At 41.9% G+C, this 23,101-nt stretch overlaps 1 protein-coding gene across 2 annotated transcripts; it reads left to right on the forward strand.

Moving 5' to 3' along the window:
* Window positions 1-81: 81 nt before the first annotated feature.
* Dusp18 (dual specificity phosphatase 18) lies at window positions 82-21,498 on the forward strand. 2 transcript variants are annotated; one of them, XR_010039720.1, is made up of 3 exons: window positions 82-254; window positions 3,131-5,985; window positions 19,557-21,498. XR_010039720.1 is itself a non-coding variant. In XM_023560843.2 (2 exons), the coding sequence occupies exon 2, from the start codon at window positions 3,201-3,203 to the stop codon at window positions 3,765-3,767; it is 567 nt and encodes a 188-aa protein (XP_023416611.1). In that variant the 5' UTR covers window positions 82-254; window positions 3,131-3,200; the 3' UTR covers window positions 3,768-9,216. The 2 variants fall into 2 exon arrangements, 1 of the variants encoding a protein (XP_023416611.1); XM_023560843.2 differs by lacking the exon at window positions 19,557-21,498 and having other exon boundaries at window positions 3,131-9,216.
* The last annotated feature ends 1,603 nt before the right edge of the window (window positions 21,499-23,101 follow it).

Here is a 23,101-nt window from a genome sequence, read left to right on the forward strand (position 1 = left end):
GTGTGATCTTGAGGTGGGTAACCTCGCGAACCCAGCGCTGCAATGCCGGTACTCAGAAGCTTCAGTTTCTCCGAAGATCAAGTACAGCCTATTTTTCTCCTGGAGAAGAAACCACTACTATGGAAACCAGAACGCTCGGCCCGTGGAGATTATGGCCTGTGGATCCTTACAGAACTCTCCCGGCGACTTTCGCCTGGGGCTTCGCCGAGCTGCTGTTACTTCTAAGAACTCCTGTGTCCTGCGGCGGGAGAAAGGTAGGACTGGAAAGAAAGGTAGGATCGGGAATGACAACAATTAGAGAAGAAACCTATTCCAATGCAGGTCTCCCAGAAAACCTACCTAACTCACCCTGAAAGTGGCAACCCATAAACTCACAGACTTTGTTACTTTCGTAACCCAGATTTTAACCAACTATCCACAGTGTTTGCTTACTTCCCCCCACATTCCAGGCCAGAAAGAGCAGCTTTCGGACCTTTCTGTGTTAATTTGAACATGACTTTCCTCCTATGACAGCGAAGATACTAATTATAGACTGGTCCAATTAAGGTTACTTTGAATATCGAATCAGAGGAGGATGTCAAAGCCTTTATAAACAGTCAAATAGTGAAACTGAGCGGTTGCTGAGTTGCTGTTTCTCCTCCGTTTTCCCTGTTGTGGAACTATCTCCAGGTCGGTGTCATTCCTTAAGGAGTGGCAGTCTTTTGTTACTCTAGCCTCGAACAATCCTTTACTCTTCATACCAACAACACCTTGCATTTTAACTTCTGTAACAACAGCAAGAATTGTTACCCTTTTTAGAGGGTTTATTCTGTGTCAGGCCCCACATTCAACACATGAGCTGATTATCTCATTTAATCTTTACAACATCCTGTGCTGGAGTGTGTGTGTGTGTGTGTGTGTGTGTGTGTGTGTGTGTTTTACTGAGAACTGAACCCAGGGCCTTAACACTGAGTTTCATCCTCAACCCTTTTTTCTCAACCCCCTTTTTTTTAAACTTTATTTTTTATTTTGGGACAAGGTCTCTATCAGTTGGCTAGACTGAACTGGAAATTTTGATCCTCCTTAAAAAAGTTTTTTGATCCTCCTGCCTCAGCCTTCCAAATGTTAGTATTACAGGTGTCAGCAAACATACATAGTTTTACAACATCCTTTCAAGGTAGGCACTGTTGTCTCTATTGTTGTCAGAGGACAAAGTAACAATTCAAAAATCTTACTTCGCTTTTATTATCTATTCTAAATCTGGCAACACTTCATGCTATAAGTGTTCCAATGAGCCAAACAGAAGAAGCTTACGATTTTTATGAACAGAAAAGGACTGCAGACAGAGAAACAAAAGCAGATTGGTCATTTCAAAGTTACTTTCCTTGGAGGATAGAGACTGAATAATTTTTAAAAATTATTTGTTTAATATCAGATTACTTTAGGTTACCTGTGTTGTGAAGATCAAGGCAATTTCATAATGCCAGTCGAAACTAGCCTGCTTGGGAAATTTGGTTGTTATCACTCTAATCTGGATTACTTGAAGGTCAGACAAACTAGTTTCAGGTTAGTGATTTGGAACTTTAGTGTGAAAGAATCCATTTTGATTTTTTGTCTGGTCTGTTTTTGCTTAGTGCTACTAAACAGTGACCTGGGGCTATGCATGTAGCTCAGTAGTAGACCATCTGCCTGCCATTGGCAGGGCCCTGGGTTTGATCTCCATTGCTGGAAAGGGGGGGAAAGGCCCATAGTTTTTATATAACACTATTTTATAGGGCTACTTTTTTCCTTTTTTTTTTTTTTTTTTTTTTTGTACCAGGGATCGAACTCATAACCTTGCACTCGTCAGTCAGGTGCTTATGCCACTGAGCTAAATCCCTGGCCCCTGTGTATATTTTCTAATTACTTAATGTTTTATTTCCTTATCATCACTAGACTTTGAACTTGCTTAGAGAAAAGGCCATGACTTTCTTGTACATTTCAGTATCTCTGACAGTACAGTACCTGAAAAATATTTCTTGACTACCATGAATATGACTCCTCCTGTAATTATCCTGACTCCCTCAAAGCAGTATCTAAACCAGGTATGTAATCCCTGTAATCCCAGTGCTCAGGCTGCTGAGGCAAAGAGGATCCAAGCAAGTTCCATACTATTCTGGGCTACAAAAGGAGTTCAAGGCCAGCCTGAACTACATAGTGAGACCCTGTCTCAAGCAAAAACAAAGATTCATTACTGCCCTTCTGCACCTGGCTCTTGCCCCTGGGATTGCAGTGATGCTCATTATGCCTGCTTCCAGGAAGCTTTTAGCTATTCCCTTCCAAGGTAGCAAGATCATGTTTAACATTGTAGGACTTTGATATTTGATCTCGGTTTCACATAGGCTCATCCTGTCTCTTCAAAGAGATCATTTGCAGGGAAAGAAGAAGCAGGACCCTCCATGCTCTTACTCTGCCCCTGTCCAGTGACTCCCAGCACAGTTGGCTCTGGTCTATGTCACTGGTTCAGAGTCTCATGATTTGGGCATATAGTCAGAAGACTGTGGTAGGAGACTATGCAAATGATTCCCACTTGGAAGAGTTGGGAGAAAGAGGAGATTTTTTTTGTCTTTTTTTGGAGACAGGTTTCTCTGTATAGTTCAGGGTAGCCTTGAGCTTGCTTTGTAGCCCAGGCTGTTCTCAAACTCGAAATAATTCTCCTGCTTCAGCCTCCCAAATGCTGGGATTACAGGCATGAACCACCATGCCCGGCATGGAAGGGGAGAATTTTGAAAAGAAGAAAAAGGAGGGCTACTGTTGTGAGCCTAAATGGAGACTCAGGCTAGATTAGAGCAAAACTGACCTATCTGTAACAGATTACTGGGAGAATGGTGGTGGCTCCTGGGAGGCCTTGAGATCCAAGGACTTTTTATTTGTCCCATAGGACAATGCACATGGACCACACAGTGAGGCTCATACTCCTCACCAGAGAATCAGATTCTGTGGATTTGAGGAGGCCCTTGGGTATCTGTATGAATGAATTTCCTGCATGATTCTGCAGTGATAGTCAAAACTGCCTTGGAGAATCCCATAGGCCCATCCATTATTTCCCAGAAGTCTCCTGGGCATGGTCTGCAAGCCCTCTACCTTCTAAAAACCCTTTCCTTCCCTGCAGCTTTCCATGGACACACTTTAGAAAAGAGACATAGGTCTCAGACGTCACCAACTGCTGATCCACTGTCTTGATGACATCACTCACATGTGCCTTCCCAACCCAATCCCGGCAGCCCTCAGTCAGCGGCCTCTCCAAGATCACCAGAAGCCTGTACATCAGCAGTGGGGCAGCTGCCAACAATAAGTTCCTACTGTCCAGCAACCAGATCACCACGGTCATTAACGTCTCCGTGGAGGTAGTGAACACCTTCTACGAGAACATCCAGTATATGCAGGTGCCTGTGGTTGATGCGCCCACCACATGTCTTTATGACTTTTTTGATTCCATTGCTGACCACATCCACTCGGTAGAGATGAAAGAGGGTCGCACACTGCTACACTGTGCCGCTGGTGTGAGCCGCTCAGCTGCCCTGTGTCTTGCCTACCTCATGAAGTACCATGCCATGTCCCTGCTGGATGCCCACACATGGACCAAGTCCTGCCGGCCTATCATCCGACCCAACAGTGGCTTTTGGGAGCAGCTCATCCACTATGAGTTCCAGCTATTTGGCAAGAACACGGTGCACATGGTCCCTTCCCCAATGGGAGTGATCCCAGACATCTATGAAAAGGAGGTTCGCTTGATGATTCCCCTGTGAGCCACCCTGCCAAGCCCCTTGTTGGGGTCAGCAGTATAGATCTGTTGTTTATCCTACTCCAAGATCAGAACTTGAACATTGTACTTTTGTTGATGCAAGAACAAACCAGATGATGTCTTTAAAGGGCAAGAAAAAAAAGTTTCTACAGCTTTTAACTTTGTAATCCAAATCTTCAAAGACCAAACTCACTAATTGTAAGTGAAGATAAATTTTCTACCCTGTGAGGGGTAAGTGATGGCTACTGGCCAGAGGTATGATGAGGCAGATCATACCTTGGATGAAGATCCCAGGGCATAGCAGGCCTCGAATCCTGCAGCCCACGCCCAGACTGACCAACCCAGAAAGGAGTCTGCTGCCATGCCACCTTGCTCCTTCAGATTCAAAGCTAGAGCCTTAAGCATCATGGCACACCCCAAGCGTCTCAGGATCAGTGTCAGCCTACTGGGTAGAGAGCTTGCTGGCATTCCCTGGGACCCTGAGGCCTCAGGTGACCTCACATCCACCTTCATCACATTGGCCCCATCCTAGTTTTCTAGATGGGACTTGTATAGAGTATAGTATTCAAAGAAAGTATTCCACTATATACAATTTGGAAAAAGATTTTTTTTTCTGAGTGCTGTTACATGGGGCAGGGTCTTAAAGGGGCCCAGGGAAGTCTTTCACTAGCCTTTAGGAAAAAAGGTATTGATTTCCTTCTTCAGGGCTCATGAGAAAAGCAGTCCTGACATCAGGCCTCAAAGCTTCCTCTCCCAGGCCTTGGTTTGAAAGTTTAGAACTGCAGGCCATGACCTAGCTCTTGTCACCTCTTTCCTTGTGACATGGTGCCTCTGGGAGCCTCAGCATCCTCATCTGTGAAGACAGAACAATTTGATAGCACCATGCCTAGCACATGGTGCATGCTTAGTGTAAAGGGCAGCTTTTATCCTAAATGGTATAATCTCGGCCCTGTTGCCCCCAACTCAACACAGTTGTGCTCATGAAGATATTTCTCCTGGCTCTGCATAGCCCTTTATTGTTTACAAAGTACTCTTCCAGAAAGCTACCCTCTGTGAGGAAAAAATGGTTTCAGTCTTACCTCAGGAGAGGCCTAGACTTGAGGTTTTAGAGTTTCCATTGTTTCTCATCCTGAGTGATGTAGGGGTTCTGAAGCAAAGACACCAAAAGCCCTTGTTTAGAATTGCTTGTCATTAGAGCCAGTAGCCCGCTCTTGCTGACTCCCAGGATCTACAAGGGCGTGTGTCAAAGGTACAAATGAGTGGATGCCGTGCCTTGGCTCTAGAACTCAGGGTTGCTTCAGACCCCTCGGTGCCATCATTTGGCTCAAGATTAGTTCTTTTAATCCAAAGCTTTGAGATGACATAAAAATAAGCACAAAAGCTTCACTTGACAGTTTAATGCTGACCTGTGTGTCCAGAGCTGAGTGGAGCCCAGGGGCCCACGATGAGGGAATTAGAGGAGAATAAGTTAAAAATCACTGTTTTTAGGGCTGGAGTGGCAGAGCCCCCATAATACAATCGTTCTGATACAGATCCAGGTGGTGAATGCTTTCTTCAAAAGCATTTTTTGACCCTGGGATGTAGTTCAGTGGCATAAGTGCCACCCTGGCAAGCACAAGGTCCTGAGTTTGATTCCCAGTACCAAAAAAAATTTTTTCAGAAGAAATTTACTGTATATGTTTTAAATTCCAAATTAACATATTGCATAATTAACTATTTTTGGATGTGAAGTTCTGGGAAGTTTTTTTGTTTTATTATTTTTTTTTTAATTCTGTGAGTTGTGAGTTTTACACATGATGTGTAGCATCAGGACAGAGCAGTTCTCCCATCTAAAGAAGCCAGTCGTGACTTCTGGGAGAACATGGCGGATAGATAGCAGCAGCTAAGGAGGCTCTCTGAGATACCCCGCTTAGAGTCCAGGTATGATGCCGTGTGAGGAGTCCTAAGCAGGGAGAGATGTACCCTGCCAACCCAGGAATGAACTAAGCTAAGAGAAACCAACTGGAAACGCATTCCCAGTGCTGTAACAGGAACAGATAAGATCTTAGCGTGAAAGTTGGAGCCTGTGCTGCTGGAAGCCTCGATTTGAATTTCTTGCTGCTGCTGCTGCTGCTGTGTCTAAATCAGCACAGCAGGGAGAGAGATGCACGAAAACTTTGAGAGTGGGAACCAGCAAATGGAGTTGAGAACGGGACTGGCAGGGAGCCCTGCATCGACCTGCGGTGAGTGCGCGGAACAGGGACCCTTCCATAGAGTAGGAGGCTTCAGCAAAGGACATATTGGGACCAGGCAAACTTGCCGGAACAGGACGCTGCAATGACTTTGGTCACATATTCCCTCCTCAAGTGGGATTGGTGGGGAGTGCCTGGCCTGGGCGACGCCACTGACTAAGACCCAGTAAGCTAGCCCAAACCAGGTCCCAGCACCTGGAGGTGCACCCTAGCAGTGAAGCCTTTGGTAGGTTGACCTGCAGGGGCAGGCCCAGCAGAGGCTGCCCAGGTCTGTGTCTCCCTAGTACACTGCCGTGGGCGGGGACACCTAGCCGGCGCAATTCAAACAAACTATAACAGACAAAGAGAAAAAATACTGGGCCTCCTATACTCGCTTGTATGGAAGGAACAAAAAGTATGGGAAGAGGAAGCAACAAGAAATCCTGAGAACACTGATCCAGGAAAGGTGAATGCCAAGGAGAATGAGGAAAGAAAACATGCTATCAGACACGGCACCAATAGATGTAAAGCAATATCTCCAGAGCCTCATAGACGAGTTCAAAAGTGAAGTACTTAACAAAATAAAGCAAGATATAAGTAGAATAGTTAGAAAAATGCTAAGCACCGCCCAAGAAAAAACAGATGGAAGAACAGAAAAAAAGGAGAGAATTGTTTGATGGAGAAAATAGAGAAAACATAGAATAAGTGAAACAGATTCAAAGAGATTACCAGAAAACTAAAAACTATCAAAAGCTGGCATAACAGCTTGAAAGAAACTAAGGATACATTATCTGAATTGGAGGGCAGATTTGTAATGGAGCATGAAATAAAAAACTTCTTAAAAATAACAAGAAAACAGCAATTATACAAAGGCTAGAAGATAAGAGTTATAATTCTATAACTTAAGAATTAAGAACATAAAAGAAGTTGTAGGGGCACAAACAAATGGACTACAAAGCTATTCACAGAAGTAATCCAAGAGAATTTCCCTAATTTAGCAAAAGGTAAATATGCTCAGGTGTATGAGGCATATGGGACCCCAGCCACCTACAACCCAAACAGAACTACACCCACACATATAATAATCAAAATTCCAGAAATCCAATATAAGAACAGAATATTAAAAGCCATCAGAGACAAGAAACAGATCACTTACAAGGGAACACCCATCAGAATTACAGCAGATTTCTTGGCACAAACCATCAAATCACGAAGAGCATGGGGGGAAATAATTCAAGCTTTGAAAGATAATAACCTCCAGCTAAGATTGATATATCCTGCACAACTGTCCCTAGAAATCGATGGAAAAACAAGGTGCTTCCAGGATAAAGAGGAACTAGGGGAATTTGCAACCACCAATTCAATTCTACAGAGAATACTGCAGGATATTCTAAAAAAGGAAAATACCAAGATTCCAGAAATAGTGGCAGAGAGGCCACAATGAATGGAGCACAAAGCGAAATGAAGAGGACAAACTGACAACTAATGACAGAAAAAGAGCTCAACAGAAATGAGGCAGAGAAGATCGGATGGTCGGAACAGCTATTTTGGTGAAAACAAGACATCATAATAGCTAGTGCTGATTTAGTATCATCTTGTTTTGAAGTCCCATCAAGCTTTTATTCTTCTGTCTCCATCAGTCTTAACAGGTTGTATCTTATTGGATTTTATTATATGTGATAATATAAGCAAAAACTTTTATAGATAAGGAGATTATACAAAAACCATTGTTCATTTTCTGTTAGTTGGTTCTAAATACCCTATAATACTGTCATTCTCTTGAATGGTTTTACATTGCCTTGATATGTTTGGTGCTACAGTATACAAAGGTATACTCAAAGATTTCAAGGAAAGAGACACTATGGTAACTACTTTTATGTCAGGATATCTTGTGGTGAAACACTATTTTGCTTAAATGATTATGCTTTGACCTGTGCTATTTTGTTGTTATGCCCTCTTATCTCAATCTCCTTTTTTAATTATTTACTTTTTTATTTTTATCTTTTTAATTAAGGGAAAAATAAAAAATAGCAGGATACATTATAGTAACCCACTTTGATTTCCTATTAACTTGATTTGAAACCCTGTATTGCTCTCACCATCTTGTTTTGACTGATTTTCCCCTATTCTGCCTTGCTCAATAGTACCAAGTTCGAAAGCGTAGGCAACAACTGTGAAGACAGTAAGATTCATTATGATGCCCATTCTGGTTGACTATTATCTTCTTTTAAAGAAGTGTAGTGTCTTCAATGTATTGGTTTTATTCTTTACTGTTTTGTTCAATTTTATTATAACTGATGATATAGGCAATTCTTTTAAGATAGCAAGAGGCGGGGGCTGGGGATTTAGCTCAGTGGCATAAGTGCTTGCCTTGCAAGCAGGCAGTCGTGAGTTCGATCCCTGGGACTGATAAAAACAAAAAGAAAAAATAAAAAAAAGATAGCAAGAGGCAGTATGGTAACCATTGTTGATCACCTGGTATTTTGTTTTTACATTATCTATTATGTCCATCCTTTTGATTTGACTGACTCTGTTTTGTTATGTCACTCTCTTCAAAAAAAAAATTTGTTTTACTCTCGTCAAAAAAAATAATAAGAACTGTGGGAGTAATAAAACCCAAAATGTGTAATTGTCATTGTACAAAAGAGGAAAAGAAAGTGCTCTAAAGGACATAACTGTATATATATTTAAGTGTATAAGATAGATAACCATATTTACTGAGTTTTGTTGGATCATTGAACAAAACTGTTTGAAGTCTCACTGTTTGAAAGTCCACTTTATATGCTTTAATTTTGTAACTTGAACAACTATTTCTAAGATAACAATATATAATCTGTTAACTAGTGATTCCCTACTGTTTATTCTTTCTGAAATTCTGTATAACTTGTACCCTTTTTCTGTTTTTTTTTTTTTTTTCTCTTTTTCTCCTTAAATGAAATTAAAAAAAAAAAAAAAGAAGCCAGTCGTGCTTCTCCACTCCTCGGGCAGATAAACCCTTATTGATTCCATATCCCTATAGCTTTTCTAGAATGTTTCATAGAGTCCTTAGGAAGTAACCTGAAGATTGTCTTCTTTCACTCAGCATACTGCCTTTGAGATTCATCTGTGTTGTATTTGTGGTGTTTTGTATGAATATACTGCAGATTTTTTTTTTTTTTTTTTTTTACTATTTACTCATTGGATGGTTTCCAGTTTGGGGTAACTATGAATAAGCCTATAAATAAATATAGCTTGTGAACATAAGTCGTTTCTGTGGGTATATACCTCAGAGTAGGAGTCTAGTTGTGTGGTTACATGTGTGTGTATAAGAAATTGCCCAAGAGCACGGCATGGTGGCATATATCTATAATCTCAGTACTTGGGAGGCTGAGGCAGGAAGATAACCATTTTGGAGTCACCACTGACTACATAGCAAGACCTTGTCTAAAAATTGAGAATAGAAATTGCCAAACTTTCAGAGCAGCAATCTTGTATTCTCACACGTGTGTGAGAAATTCAGTCTTCTCCCCTTCTTCACTCCCCCTTCTTTCTCTTTTTTGTCTTGCCTTCAGTGCTACAGGATATTGAACTCAGGACCTTTGTGCTTAGTTACATCTCCAACCCTTTAAAAATTTTTTTTATTTTAATTTTTATCCGAGCATAATGGTATGTGCCTGTAATCCCAGCACTCGGACCTAAGACAGGAGAATCCTTCTGAGTTTGAGGCCACTGTGGGCTACAGAGTTCAGACAAACCTGAACTAATGATATCCTGTCTCAGAAAACCTAATTAATTTTTGTGTGTGTGTGTGTGCTGAGAATTGAACTCATGACCTCGCACTTGCCAGGCAGGCACTGTGCCACTGAGCTATATCCCCAGCCCTAATTTAAAATTAAATAAAAATTTCTATTTTGAGACAGTGATGATAGCCAAGTCCCTATCATCACTCAAACAGAGCTTAAATTTGAGAGCCGGGATTTGAGGCATGAGTCACCCTGCCTAGCACGTTGGTTTTTATTTTGTATTTTTGGGTTTTTTTTTTCTGTTTGTCGGTTTTCTTGAGACAGGTTCTCAGTATATTGTACAGGCTGGCCTTCAACTCAGCAGTCCTATCTTGGCCTCCCAAATGCTGGGATTATAGGCATGTGCTACTATACCAGATCAACCTTGTTCTTGATTTTAGAAAATTAAATTAGAGGTATATGTCACTACACCCAAGGCAAAGTTTATTTTTTTAAAACGTGTACTCATTGGGGCTGGGGATTTAGCTCAGCGGCATAAGTGCCTGCCTTGCAAGCAGGCAGTCGTGAGTTTGATCCCTGGTACCGATAAAAAGGAAAAAGACAAAAAAGACAAAAAAAAAAAAAAAAAAAAAAAAACATGTACTCCTTGTGGAGAGAAAAAAATGAATATGGTCCATCTATAGTACTCCTTTTTTTAACATTTAGAATGAGATATTATAAGGATTCTAGGGTGCTGTGTGTTCCTTCTAGAGACTGTTTCAGGTTCTTTTTGTCCTGAACAATGAATTGATCAAAACACATGCAAAAGTAGCAAGGTTTTACATTTATTAAAGGCAGGGAGCTGGGCGTGGTGGTGCATGTCTGTAATTCCAGCACTGGGGAGGCTGAGGCAGTAGGATTGCTATAAGTTTGAGGGCAGCCTGGGCTATATAGATGCTGTCTTAAAAAATCAGGAAACCCTCCAGAGAAAAATAGACAGGGAAAGAAGTATGCTTCCCTTGGGGCTGGGGATTTAGCTCAGCGGCATAAGCGCCTGCCTTGCAAGTGTGTGGTCGTGAGTTCGATCCCTGGTACCAATAAAAACAAAAAAGACAAAAAAAAAAAAAAGAAGAAGAAGTATGCTTCCCAGGGTGAGTATGTGCCAATTAAAGGTAGGGGGAAGCTGGGCATGGTGGTGTACGTAATCCCAGCACTTGGGAAGCTGAGGCAGGAGAATCATTTGCAAGTTTGAGACTAGTCTGGGCTACTATGTGAGCCCAAGGCCAGTCTGAACTGCATAATGAGACAAAAAATAAAATAATAAAAAAACAAAAATAAAGGTGGGGGAAGTACTCTGTACAGCATGACAGCAGACCACTGGGAAAAAGAGGACAGTGCCTACAAGGTTGATGGTGGGTGCGTTTTGTATCCCCATTCCTCAGGCTGATGTCGGGTCTAGACTGTCTTATGAAAATTTGTGTAATCTCATACCAGAAGAATTAAAGATAGCGTTTTTTGAAATGGTCTCAGATACAGGCTTTGGGTGTGTGTTTCCTGGATCTCTGTGATTGACAGGTCCCATCCACTTGCCCAGCCGCAGGCTGCACCCTAATCTCCTTCAGTATGGTAGAATTAGACCCTCTCCAGAGCCCCAGTTGTTTTCCTAAACTGTTGTGTTCTTTTCACCTTTGTTACTGGGCTGAGTGTAATAAGTTTCTGCAGCTGAGATTGTTACAGCATTTTGGATTTTATCAAATGCTACATACGGCAAAGTCAGATTCACCAGTGACACAAGAAACCACTGAGCAGCATTCAGAGAAGTGGAGGAAACCAGATTTCAGCACCCCAAAGTCTGAGCCCCAAGTCTGGTTTACAAGAGTCATTATGTAGAGTTTGTGGTGGGAAAGGGCAGCTTGCACACAGGCAGTTATGCAAAGGTGACAGGTTGACCATTTTGAACATCAGCTAGCTGGGAAGTCAGATAACTGTTGTAGCTTTGCATAACTAACTCCATCTTGTGCCCTGTATTTGACCCAGAAGAGTAAAATATTACTCAGGGAACAAATCCCATGAGAAAAGCAGAATGAGCTGTACCTACAAGAGAAAAATTAACTTGTTCAACAAAGAAGCAGGATACAGATATCAACCAAAAATTAATAGAAGATTCTAGCTAAATTGTTTCCAATAGGATGTCTTTCTGTGATTTTCTGTTTTAAAAAATCTGTAACTTTCTAGTTCAGTGCCACTCGGTGGGACTCTGAAACAGAGGTCCATGGGTGGTCACTGAGCTCAGCTAAAAAAATTCCAAATTTATCAATTTGGCTGCTTGGATTCCTATACTGCTCATGAACCCACTTCAGTAACAAGGGGCTGTGAAGTAGCTCCTGAGGGAAAGAGAGGAAAGGGTTACAGCAAGGTAGCAAAACTGCTGTAATCTTGTGGTTAAAACAGAACAAAGTGAGAACCTAATTTTATCAGATGGTACTCAGGGCTCAGTCCTTGGAAAGAGGTAGCCCAGGGTGCTTTCTTTTTCTGTCTCAAGATGAGGAATTTAAATTACCCAAAATAGAATGCTTAAAGGTTTACTGACCTCAGTTGCAAAGAAAGAACTTTCAAGATTCATCAGTATGAGGCATAAGAGTATTAGGTACAGATTTTGAGAGCACCCTCAAGAGTGGAGTATGGGTGCTCAGAGAAATGAGAGACAACACTTTGAAACTAAGAACATTTTCAGTTTTGTGTGTGTATGTGGTGGTGGTGGTGGTGGTGGTTGTGTGTGTGTGTGTGTATGCACATGCACACTGCTGGGGATCAAACCCAGGTCCTCATGCATTCCAGACAAGAACTCTACCACTGAGCTACATTCCCAGCCCGTTTTTGGTTTTTTTTTTTGAGACAAGGTCTCCCTGTGTAGTTCATGCTGGCCCTGAACTCACCACCCAGGCTAGCCTCAACTTTGCAGCAATCCTCCTGCTTCAGTCTCCCAAATGCTGGGATTACAGGCGTGTGCCACTGTACCCAGCAGAATATTTATTTTTGGCAATGGAAATCTGTGGAATTTGATAATCTATAGTTTTGATCTTGGTTTGGAGGGTGGGGAAGGATAACCGACCCATAATAGGATATTGACTATTCATAGAGGAAAGCCTAATTTATAGGTAAAATGAGTAATCTGTTTGTGTTCTGTTTTGTACCAATGATCTATTCACAGGTGCAAATAAAAAGGGAAGGTTAACCATTTGGAGGTAAAAGGGAATTACCCAGACATATTATATCCAGGAAGAAGACAGAAATAAAATTAAACTAAACTTGTGTACTGAAGCTGAAGCTTTCATTTTAAAAAATTATTGGGGCTGGGGATTTAGCTCTGCGGCATAAGCGCCTGCCTTGCAAAAGCAGGCAGTCGTGAGTTTGATCCCTGATACCGATAAAAAGGAAAAAGACCAAAAAAAAGAAAAAAAATTATTTTTTGTCTCCTTTCTACCTAGTTTGTATTTCTTCTATCCTAACTCAGATTCAGTGTAGAGTGGTTACTATGGTTTGAGTATGATTTGTCCTTTTGAACTCAAGCAGGAGTTTAATCCCCAAAATCTCATGTTAACAGTATTATAAGGGTAAAAACTTAATCCAATTATGGTATTTAGAGAAGACTCTAGGAAATAATCTGATTATTTTAGGTCATTAGGATGGAGCTCTCATGATGACTCTGCTAAGAGAGGGAGGGGTGCCCTTCTCCCATAGTGTGATGAAGCCAAGAGTGACGTTCACCAGAGCCTACACTACACTGTTTGAACTTCCAGCCTCCACAACTGAGCCAAATGAACTCTTTCTTTATATACTGCCAGAGGTGTTTTGTAGCAACAATAAGCTGAGTTTAAATCAGACAGCCTGGAAAGAAGGTGGTGTTGGAGTTTAGATGCAATGCTGTAATAGGAGAGATTGAACCAGTCCTGTAACACAGTTATCTTGCTTGGAACAGAGATTTCAGGCTTCTGTGGATGTCAAGGACATTTTATTTTCCTACCTTAAAAAGGAGAAATCTCTTTCCAATGAAAGTCAATTAAAAATAGTTTGAGAAGTTTGTGTTAAGTTCATTATAGTATATTAGATAAATAGGTACATGCTGGTATCCCTGGGGATTTGCCCTAATGACCTCTGTCAAGGTGGTGACCTCATTACAAATCCCAGGGACACACAGCTCTGGACCTTGAAGTACACAGCCCTGCTGTCTTAGTCCATTTAGTGTTGCTCTAACACTGCCCCTGAGGCTAGCACTGTTAATAGGTTTAGGGGTGCTAGAGTCTCCTTCTGGAGGTAATTTCTAGGTTCTTTCTGTTCCAAGCAAAGAACTGGTCAAGACAAGCACAATCAGTAGCAAAGTTTTATTAAAGACAGGAAAAGAAAGCCAAATGTGATGTACTGTTATAACCCCGGCACTTGAGAGGCTGAGGCAGGAGGATTATCGAGTTTGAGGCCAACCTGGCTACATAGTAAATTCAAAACTAGCCTGAACTACAGAACAGGACCCTGTCTCCAAAAACAACAACAACAACAACAAAAAAAAAAAAAAAAAAAAAAAAAAAGAGAGAAAGAAACAAGTTCTGCAGCACAAGTTTGGGCCAAGTAAAAGTAGGAAAAGAAATACAGCCACCATGCAAGAGTGAGCAAAGAGGCAAAAATTCAGTGTGGACTGTCCACTGCCCAGGCTGACTTCAGGTCTAGGCCATCCTAACAAAAACCTGCTTGAATTCTCACGAGAAATCCACATGCAGGGTTATGAGAACTGTTCTGCCCTCTGTCCCATGGGATCTTGTGACACCTCCTTTCCTGGCCAGTTTCAACCACAACCTAATCTGTCTCCTTTCCCCCTGAAAGATACATCATATCCCCATAATTCTTCATGGGGTGCTGAGGGAGGGGAGGGCTCTGTCTTCTATAGCTTCTTACAACTGGAAGGGGCTGTAGACCCCACCTCCTGGGGATTATGTGCTCTCCAACTGCCTTGGGGCATTGTGGTTCACTGACTAGGTGAAAGAAAAACTGATAGGAGGCAATAAGAAAAGAATTAGTAACCACTGAGCTGCAAGTTTGATGGGAGAAAGAAAATAACTTTACTATTACGTTGGGGATGTAGAGCCCAAATATGAGGAGCAGGTCAGATTTCCATGCTTGTTGTGGAAGATATAGTATGATAAAGAGGGAGGTTAGGTAAATTATTAAGAGCCTGAGAGCCCTGGCCTTAGCATGATTACCCACATAAAGGATCTAATTAAAAATAAGAATCTGAATAGAGGCTCTGTGAGATCCATCAGGATATTCATGCTGCAATCAGAATTCCTTGAAGCTCCTTGGAGTTGGTTCCTTTGTGTGTGTGTGTGTGTGTGTGTGTGTGTGTGTGTGTGTGTGGTACTTGGGAGTGAACCTAGGGAAACATGGATGCTAGGCAAGAGCCACCTCCTCAGTACACTTAAGTTTTGAGACAGGATCTTGTTAAATTGCACAGTCTGGCCTGCAACCTGCAACTGTCTTGCCTCAGCCTCCTGAGTAGCTAGATTATAGGCATGCACACCACCAAGTTTGGAGCTGGTTACTGAATATAACAGGGATACTAAGACAGCCTTATTCTCCAGGAACATGGGATTTTAGTTGGCTTCTTTGGCTCAAGAACTTAATGGCTCTTGATAAGCTTTCTTTAGCCTGCAAGACATCAGTAATGGTTTCTATCAGACCTTGCTTGCTTCTCTCTCTCTCCTCCGTTCAGAATCAGACTTGCATCCCAGGCTGCCTGCTCTCTTAGCCCTCTCCAGCTCCTATTTCCCTTTTTTAGTAGTGGAGAGCATTAGACAGGCTCTTGCTATGTAGTCCAGTCTGCCCTTGAAAACAGTATGTATAACCCAGGCTGACCTCTAACTCATGGCAGTCTTCCTGCCTGTGCTTCCCAAGAGCTGGGATTAGAGGTGTGAACCACCATGTCCAGCCCAAACTCCCACTTTTCTCATGGATATTTACTCTGACAAAATCTTTGCACTTGAATTTCACCTCTGTTTCTCAAAAGACCTCTGTTTTTCAAAGACTAACACTGACATAGCTATTGTAACAGCAAGCAGAAACATTGAACACCAAGGGTTTGGAGTCAGATTTATTCATGGCAATGGGCACTGATCAGGATCATTCTCAGACTATCAGGCCCTGATCTCTGGTGGTCAAAGGCTTATATGAGTGAGATAAGCAAACAGGAAGTACAGAGGCAGACTGGCTTGTCAATTGAGGATTGGTTTATACAGTGTGCATCACAGTGACCAGTGTTTCTACAAGACAGAAGCAACTGGAACTGGAATGGGAACTATTGCCTGGCTTACTAAGAAACTGAAGTCTACTGGCTGGGGACTGTTCTGTTACATTTCCCCCCTCTTTTAGTTTTCCTGGAAAATCTTTGCTAGGCATATTATATGTGATCTGAGACAAGGCCCAACTAGACGCCGTAACGTTGTCAGTGATCCTATGATGGGCCCTAGCCAAGCTCCCCTAGACTGTCTTATTACAGAGTTTTTTCCTAAATTGTTTTTAGAGATATAATTTTTTTTATTTATAGAGAATAACAAAGCAAAACAAAACAGTAAAAGGGTACAAGTAATATAGAATTTCAAGAAAGAAAATATACACTAAGAAATCACTAGTTAATAGATTACATATTGTCATCTCAGAAACAGTTGTCCAGATTACAAAATTAAAGCATACAAAGTGGACATTAATACAGTGAGATTGCAAACAGTTCTGTTCAACGATCCAACAAAAACTCAGTAATATGGTTTTCTATCCTATACACTTAAATATACATGTAGTTATATCCTTTAGATCACTTTCTTTTCCTATCTTTTTTACAATAACAATTACACATTTTGGGTTTTATTACTCCCACAGTTCTTTTTTTTTTTTTTTTTTAATTTTATTTAAGGAGAAAAGAAAAAAAAAAGCAGGGAAAGGGTACAAGTTATACAGATTTACAGAAAAAAAATGAACAGTAGGAAATCACTAGTTAATGGATTACATATTGTCATCTTAGAAATAATTGTTCAAGTCACAAAATTAAAGCTTGTAAAGTGGACATTCCATCAATGATACTGCAAACAGTTCTGTTCATTGATCCAATAAAACTCTGTGATATCATTTTCTATCTTATACACTTAAATATACATGCAGTTATATAGTTTAGAGTACTTTCTTTTCCTCTCTTTTGTACCATGACTATTACAGATTTTGGGTTTCATTGCTCCCACGGTTCTTATTACTTTTTTGGAAGAGAGTAAAACCAAATGTGACATAACAGAACAGAATCGGTCAAGTCAAAAGGGTGGACATAATAGATAATGTAAAAACATAATACAGGTGATCAACAATGGTTACCATAATGTCTCCCGCTATCTCTAATAGAATTGCCTATATCATTAGTTATAATACAATTGAACAAAACAGTAAAGAATAAAACCGACAAAACCAAAACATTGGAGACATTGTAGGTCTTCAAAAGTAGCTAAAAGTCAATAAGAATGGGCGTCATAATGAATCTCATTATCTTCACAGCTGATGCCTAAACTTTCGAACCTGATACTATCCAGCAAAACAGAATAGGGGAACATCAGTTAAAAACCAGATGGTGAGAGTAATACAGGGCTTTAAATCAAGGTAATGAAAAGTCAAAATGGGTTACTATAATATATCCTGCTATTTTTTTCCTTTAATTAAAAGGATAAAGATAAAAAAGTAAATAATGGAGTGGAGATTGAGATAAAAGAGGGCATAACAACGAAACAGCGCAGATCAAAACATAACCATTTAAGCAGAATAGTGTTTCACCACCAGATAATCCTAACCTAAAAGTAGTTACCATATTGTTTCTTTCTTTGAAATCCTTGAGTACAACTTCGTATACTGTAGCATTAAGTATATCAAAACAATGTAAAACCATTCAAGAGAATGACAGCATTACAGAGTATTTAGAATCGACTAACAGAAAATGAACAATGGTTTCTGTATAATCTCCTTGTCTTTAAAAGGTTTTTGCTTATACTATCGTACATAATAAAATCCAATAAGATACAGCCTATTTAGACCATTGGAGACAGAAGGACAAAAGCTAGATGAGACTTCAAAACAAGATGATACTAAATCAGTATTACCTATTAAGATGTCATTTTCTCCAAAATAGCTGTTCCTATCATCCAATCTTCTCTGCCTCATTTCTGTTAAGCTCTTTTTCTGTCAGTAGCTGTCAGTTTGTCTTCTTCATTTTGTTCTCTGCTCCATTTGTTGTGGCCTCCCCGCCACTATTTCTGGGTTCTTTGTATTTTTCTTTTTTTAGAATATCCTGCAATACTTTCTGTAGAGTTGAATTGGTGGTTGCAAATTCCCCCAGTTCCTCTTTATCCTGGAAGCACCTTGTTTTTCCATCAATTTCCAGGGACAGTTGTGCAGGATATCTCAATCTTGGCTGGAGATTATTATCTTTCAATGCTTGAATTATTTCCCCCCACGCTCTTCGTGATTTGATGGTTTGTGAAGAGAAATCTGCTGTAATTCTGATGGGTGTTCCCTTGTAAGTGGTCTGTTTCTTGTCTCTTACAGCTTTTAATATTCTGTTCTTGTATTGAATTTCTGGAATTTTTATTATTATATGCCTGGGTGTTGCTCTGTTTGGGTTGTAGGTAGCTGGGGTCCTGTATGCCTCATACATCTGAGTATCTTTACCTTTTGCTAAATTAGGAAAATTCTCCTGGATTATTTCTGTGAGTAGCTTTTGTAGTTCACTTGTTTGCATCCCTACTTCTTCTTTTATGTTCTTAATCCTTAAGTTATGGATCCTCTTATCATCTTCTTGTCTTTGTATTATTGCTGTTTGTTTCTTTGTTATTTTTAAGAAGTTTTTCATTTCATTCTCCCATATTACAAGTCTGCCCTCCAGTTCAGATAGTCTGTCCTTAGTTTCTTTCAAGCTGTTATGCCAGTCTTCGATAGACTTCTTAGTATCTTGGTAGTCCCTTTGAACCTGCTTCACGTATTCTATGCTTTCTCTGTTTTCTCCATCAAACAATTCTCCCCTTTTTTTCTGTTCTTCCATTCCATCACCTGTTTTTTCTTGGGTGGTGCTTAGCATTTCTCTAACTATTCTGCATACTTCTAGCTTCAGGTCGTTGATAACTTCATTCCTGAATTGGTCTATGAGGCTCTCTATATGGTGCCTTATGTGTATTGGTGCGGTGTCTGCTATTGCCTGTTTCTCAGAATTGGGGGCCGAGGAGACTTTCTTGTTGCTGCCTCTTCCCATGCTGCCTCTTCTTCTCTGTTCCTTATATATGCAAGCTTATATAAGAGGCCCAGCTTCTCTCCCAGTCAGCCACAGCCTGATCGAATTGCGCCAGTTAGGTGTTCCCCGCTCACCGCTGCGCACCAGGGAGTTACGGACCAGGCAGCCTACGCGTCTCCCCTCCCGGCCACCATCAGGCTCTGGGATCTGGGTTGGGACAGTCTACCAGGTCCGCCGGCAGCGTCACGCAGGCCAGGCACTTTTCACCAATCCCGCCCGAGAGGGGGATGTGTGGCTGGAGTCGCCACCGCGCCCTGCTCCCGCAGGACTGCTCGGGCCCAGAAAGTCCTCTGCTGGAGTCAAACTGTGGTAGAGTGTCAGTTTCTCTCACTCACCTCACCATAAGTCAGTGCACGCCTCCCTGCCGTTCGCAGATTGCCGTTCTCAGAGCTTCTGCACGTCTCTCCCCTTGCCGAGCCGCTGTAGAGGCAGCCAGCCGCTGCGCGGCGGGAAACCCAAATCGCGGCTTACAATGGCACGGTTCCAGCCTCCACACCGAGTCTTTTCTGTTCCTGTTTTAGCACCAGGACTGCATTCCAAGTTGGCTTCTCTCAGCCCAGTTCGTTCCTGAGTCAGCAGAGCATATCTCCACCTGCTTATGTCTCCTTAGTCCGCACCATTCCTGGCTTCTGAGCCGAGTCTTTCAGAGAGCCGCCGGTAGTTGCTGTTATCTGTCCGCCATGTTCTCCCGGAAGAGTCAAATGGCAACTTAATTGTGTGTACTGAGCAATTGGCTAGATCTTACATCTTTGACATCCTCCATAATATATTAAAAGATCACTGTGTGTCTTTCCGGTCTGTAAGAGTCCTTCCATGAGGCCTGTAGGCCGTAGAAGTCTCAGTAAGCAGTCTAGCCGGGACAGAAATTCTCAGCACTACGTTGTGGTCAGGGAAGCCATGACACCGGAAGTCCACACCCCACTCCCACAGTTCTTATAACTTTTTCTTTGAAGAGGAAAAAACAACAACAAAAAAAAACCCAAAACGAAACAAAAAACCAATGTGACAAAGCAAAACAGAGTCAGAACAGGAGGGTGGACTCTGTGTATAATGCAAAAAGAGAATACCAGGTAATCAACAGTGGTTACCATTATGCCTCTTGCTATCTTAAAAAGAGTTGCCTGTATCATCTGACATAATAGAATTGAACAAAACAGTACAGAACAAGACCAATAAAACCCACATTGGAGACCTTATAGGACTTCCAAAGAAGATAATAGTCAAACCATAATGGGCATCTTAGAGATATAATTTAGACCCGTCTGTTTTATAACATTATTCTGGCAAGGTAGTGAGGGAGTTAATGTGGGATCTAGGAAAAATGTCCAATGTGTTTTGGATACTTATCAAATCTTGTTCAAGTGTCTGATTCATTGTTCTTTTAATACAACTGTCCATAGCATTTAAGAGAAAAACACAATTATCAGGAGACAGGGAAGCAAGGGATGGAGAAATAGCTGTCCCAGAGCCAAATCTGTTGTTAGTGTCTCCCTGAAAATAGTGAGGGAATTCTTAAGCCCTTATAACAATTAACAGTCCAAAAAGGATGTATGTGTTGGGAACTTCAGCATGCAAGGTGATAGCTTCATTGCTGACATCATGCAGATCTTGCCCAAGGCAGTTGACAGTCTAACAGGCTGATGTGTGGCTGGATGCCTATGTGTGCTTCCCATGACATCTGACAGCAATGGGAGTGATGGTGTAATGGTATGGTTGATGGCTAGGCCTGGAGGTGAGGGTTTTTTTTTCCCCCCTTTGGATTAAACTCAGGACTTCATGCTTGCCAAGCAGGTGTTTGTGCCACTGAGCTAAACCCTTAGCCCTGAAGGTAGGTCTTTACTTCCTACTTCTGAGAGGAGTTTTCAGAACTTCAGGATTGCAGTTCTCTGCTCAGGCAGAGATCTTCTGCAGGCATCATCTTCTCAGGGCTTCAGTTAAACTGTGGAACTCAGAAGCAATCATGGACAGTTATCTTGTGTGGGTGTTGGATGATACCATCTGACCAGAATAGGCATAGCTATGAAGCAGGAAATTCTGGGCAAGGAGGGCCTCTGTGGCTGAATATGGACAATGGCTAGCTGGAACTAGTTCAGTTGGCTGGAAGTATACAAATTGGGAGCAGGAGATGAAACTGTTGGCAGCAACTGCAGTAGCCAACAAGAGCGCCAAGGCGGCACTCTCATAAAGATTGGGCCTCCTTTTTCCATTTTTTTTTTTAATCTTTTTGAGACAGGGTCTCTCTATGCAGTTCAGACTGGCCTTGAGCTCACTTTGTGGCCTAGGCTGGTCTTGAACTCACAGTGATCCTCCTGCCTCAGCCTCCTGAGTGCTGGGATCACACCCGGCTTTTCTTTCTTTCTTTGAGACAAAAGGAGTGGTTTGATTTCATTTTTAACTCCATAATCTTAGAAGAGCCCTTTTTCCTGCAATAAAGGACTGTGGGTTTTGACTAATTAATTCCCATCTCTGACTTCCTGTGTGTGTTGTGTACCCCTGAATGAAGGTGTAACAGACAAAGGGTGGTGCCCTTCAGAGAGATACCATTGGATGCCTGCCTGGTTGCAACTGTTACAGGGACTTAGGCATGACTTAGCTAAGGAGGGTGTGAGGCCTCCATTATGCCATCTGTCAAATGCCACAGAACCACTGGTGAGGGCTCAGTCAGCCCCCATATCCAGATCTTCTCAGTCTTGGTACAGTCACAGCAGCCTATTTTCTCTGTCCATTCCACTCACACATTCATTTAACAGGTACTCAGAGGTTAAAGCATTCCAACCTCCTTCCCTCAAGAGTGGTCTTGACTAACAAGAGGTGACAATCTCCCCTTCTGCTGAAGCTGAGCAGGACTGTCAGACAGACTAACTGGTGAGTCCCAGGGCATCTTACACGAATCACACATTCAGACAGACAGAGACTGCATCCTCTGCCCTCTGGAGTCTGATGTGAGTTGCTTAAGCAGGGAGCTAAGAATTCTCCTCCAGGGGCTGGGGATTTAGCTCAGCAGCATAAGCTCCTGCCTTGCAAGCAGTCGTGAGTTCGGTCCCTGGTACCGATAAAAAAAGAAAAAGACAAAAAAAAAAAAGAATTCTCCTCCAAACCTCTGAGGGGACTCGAGACCTGGAGAGGTCCTTGCTCCATCCATGTGGGTCTCAACCAGTGACCAAAGAGATAAGCATGGTCAGTCTTCCTGGCCAATATACCAAATGCAATGGCAAGCAGAAATACCAAAATGACACTGAGGATATGGAAAGAGATTTATTTGTGGCAATGGGCACTGATCAGTATCATTTCCAGAATATCAGGCTCTCATCTCTGTATTCTAGGGCTTACATGGAATAAGCAAGCAGGAAGTACAGAGGCCGAATGGCTTGTCATTGGGAATTTATTCAATGTGTATCATAGTGACCAGCTATATGTCACAGTGACCAACTGTTTGCAGGAGGCAGCAGAAACCAGAATTGGAACAGGAACTTTTACCTGGGCAACTAAAAAACCGTCACACATGTAATCCCAGCACTCAGGAGGCTGAGGCAGGAGGATTGTTGTGAGTTTAAGGCCAGCCTGATCTGCATAACTGCATAGTGAAACCCTGTCTCAAAAAGTTAAAAAAAAAAAAAAAACAATTCTTGTCACACTTGATGGAAAAGTTGCCACCAGCAGGTAAAAGGCTTTTACACACAAAACTGGCACCAGTGGGAAGAGCCATTACACAGCACCACCCTGGTATCAGGAAGTCTGAGTATCACCTCAGTTCTAGGAAGTTTAAAGACAACTGAGCCACTGCCTGTGGCCATGCTGTCTCTGCCCCCTGACTGCTTGAGACAATGGCGCCACAAACCATGCCCTGGTATCACCTCCAACACTTAGCAGCCATTTCCCTTCTTAAATCTGAGCTCTCCCAATGCCCTTCATTGACACACTTTTCACATTCAGCCCTTGCTGAGTACAGCACAACTCTCAGGTTCCTGGGGGAAGGACAGTGGGAGGATGGGAAAATAAACGTAAGAGTCAGAATACAGAAAGCTGAGGTCAAATGGAGTTCTCTCTCTCTCTATCTATCTATCTA

Source organism: Cavia porcellus, unplaced genomic scaffold (genome assembly GCF_034190915.1).
Source record: "Cavia porcellus strain 051 isolate PalLab524CR breed Dunkin Hartley unplaced genomic scaffold, mCavPor4.1 scaffold_16, whole genome shotgun sequence".
In the NCBI taxonomy this organism is placed as follows: domain Eukaryota; kingdom Metazoa; phylum Chordata; class Mammalia; order Rodentia; family Caviidae; genus Cavia; species Cavia porcellus.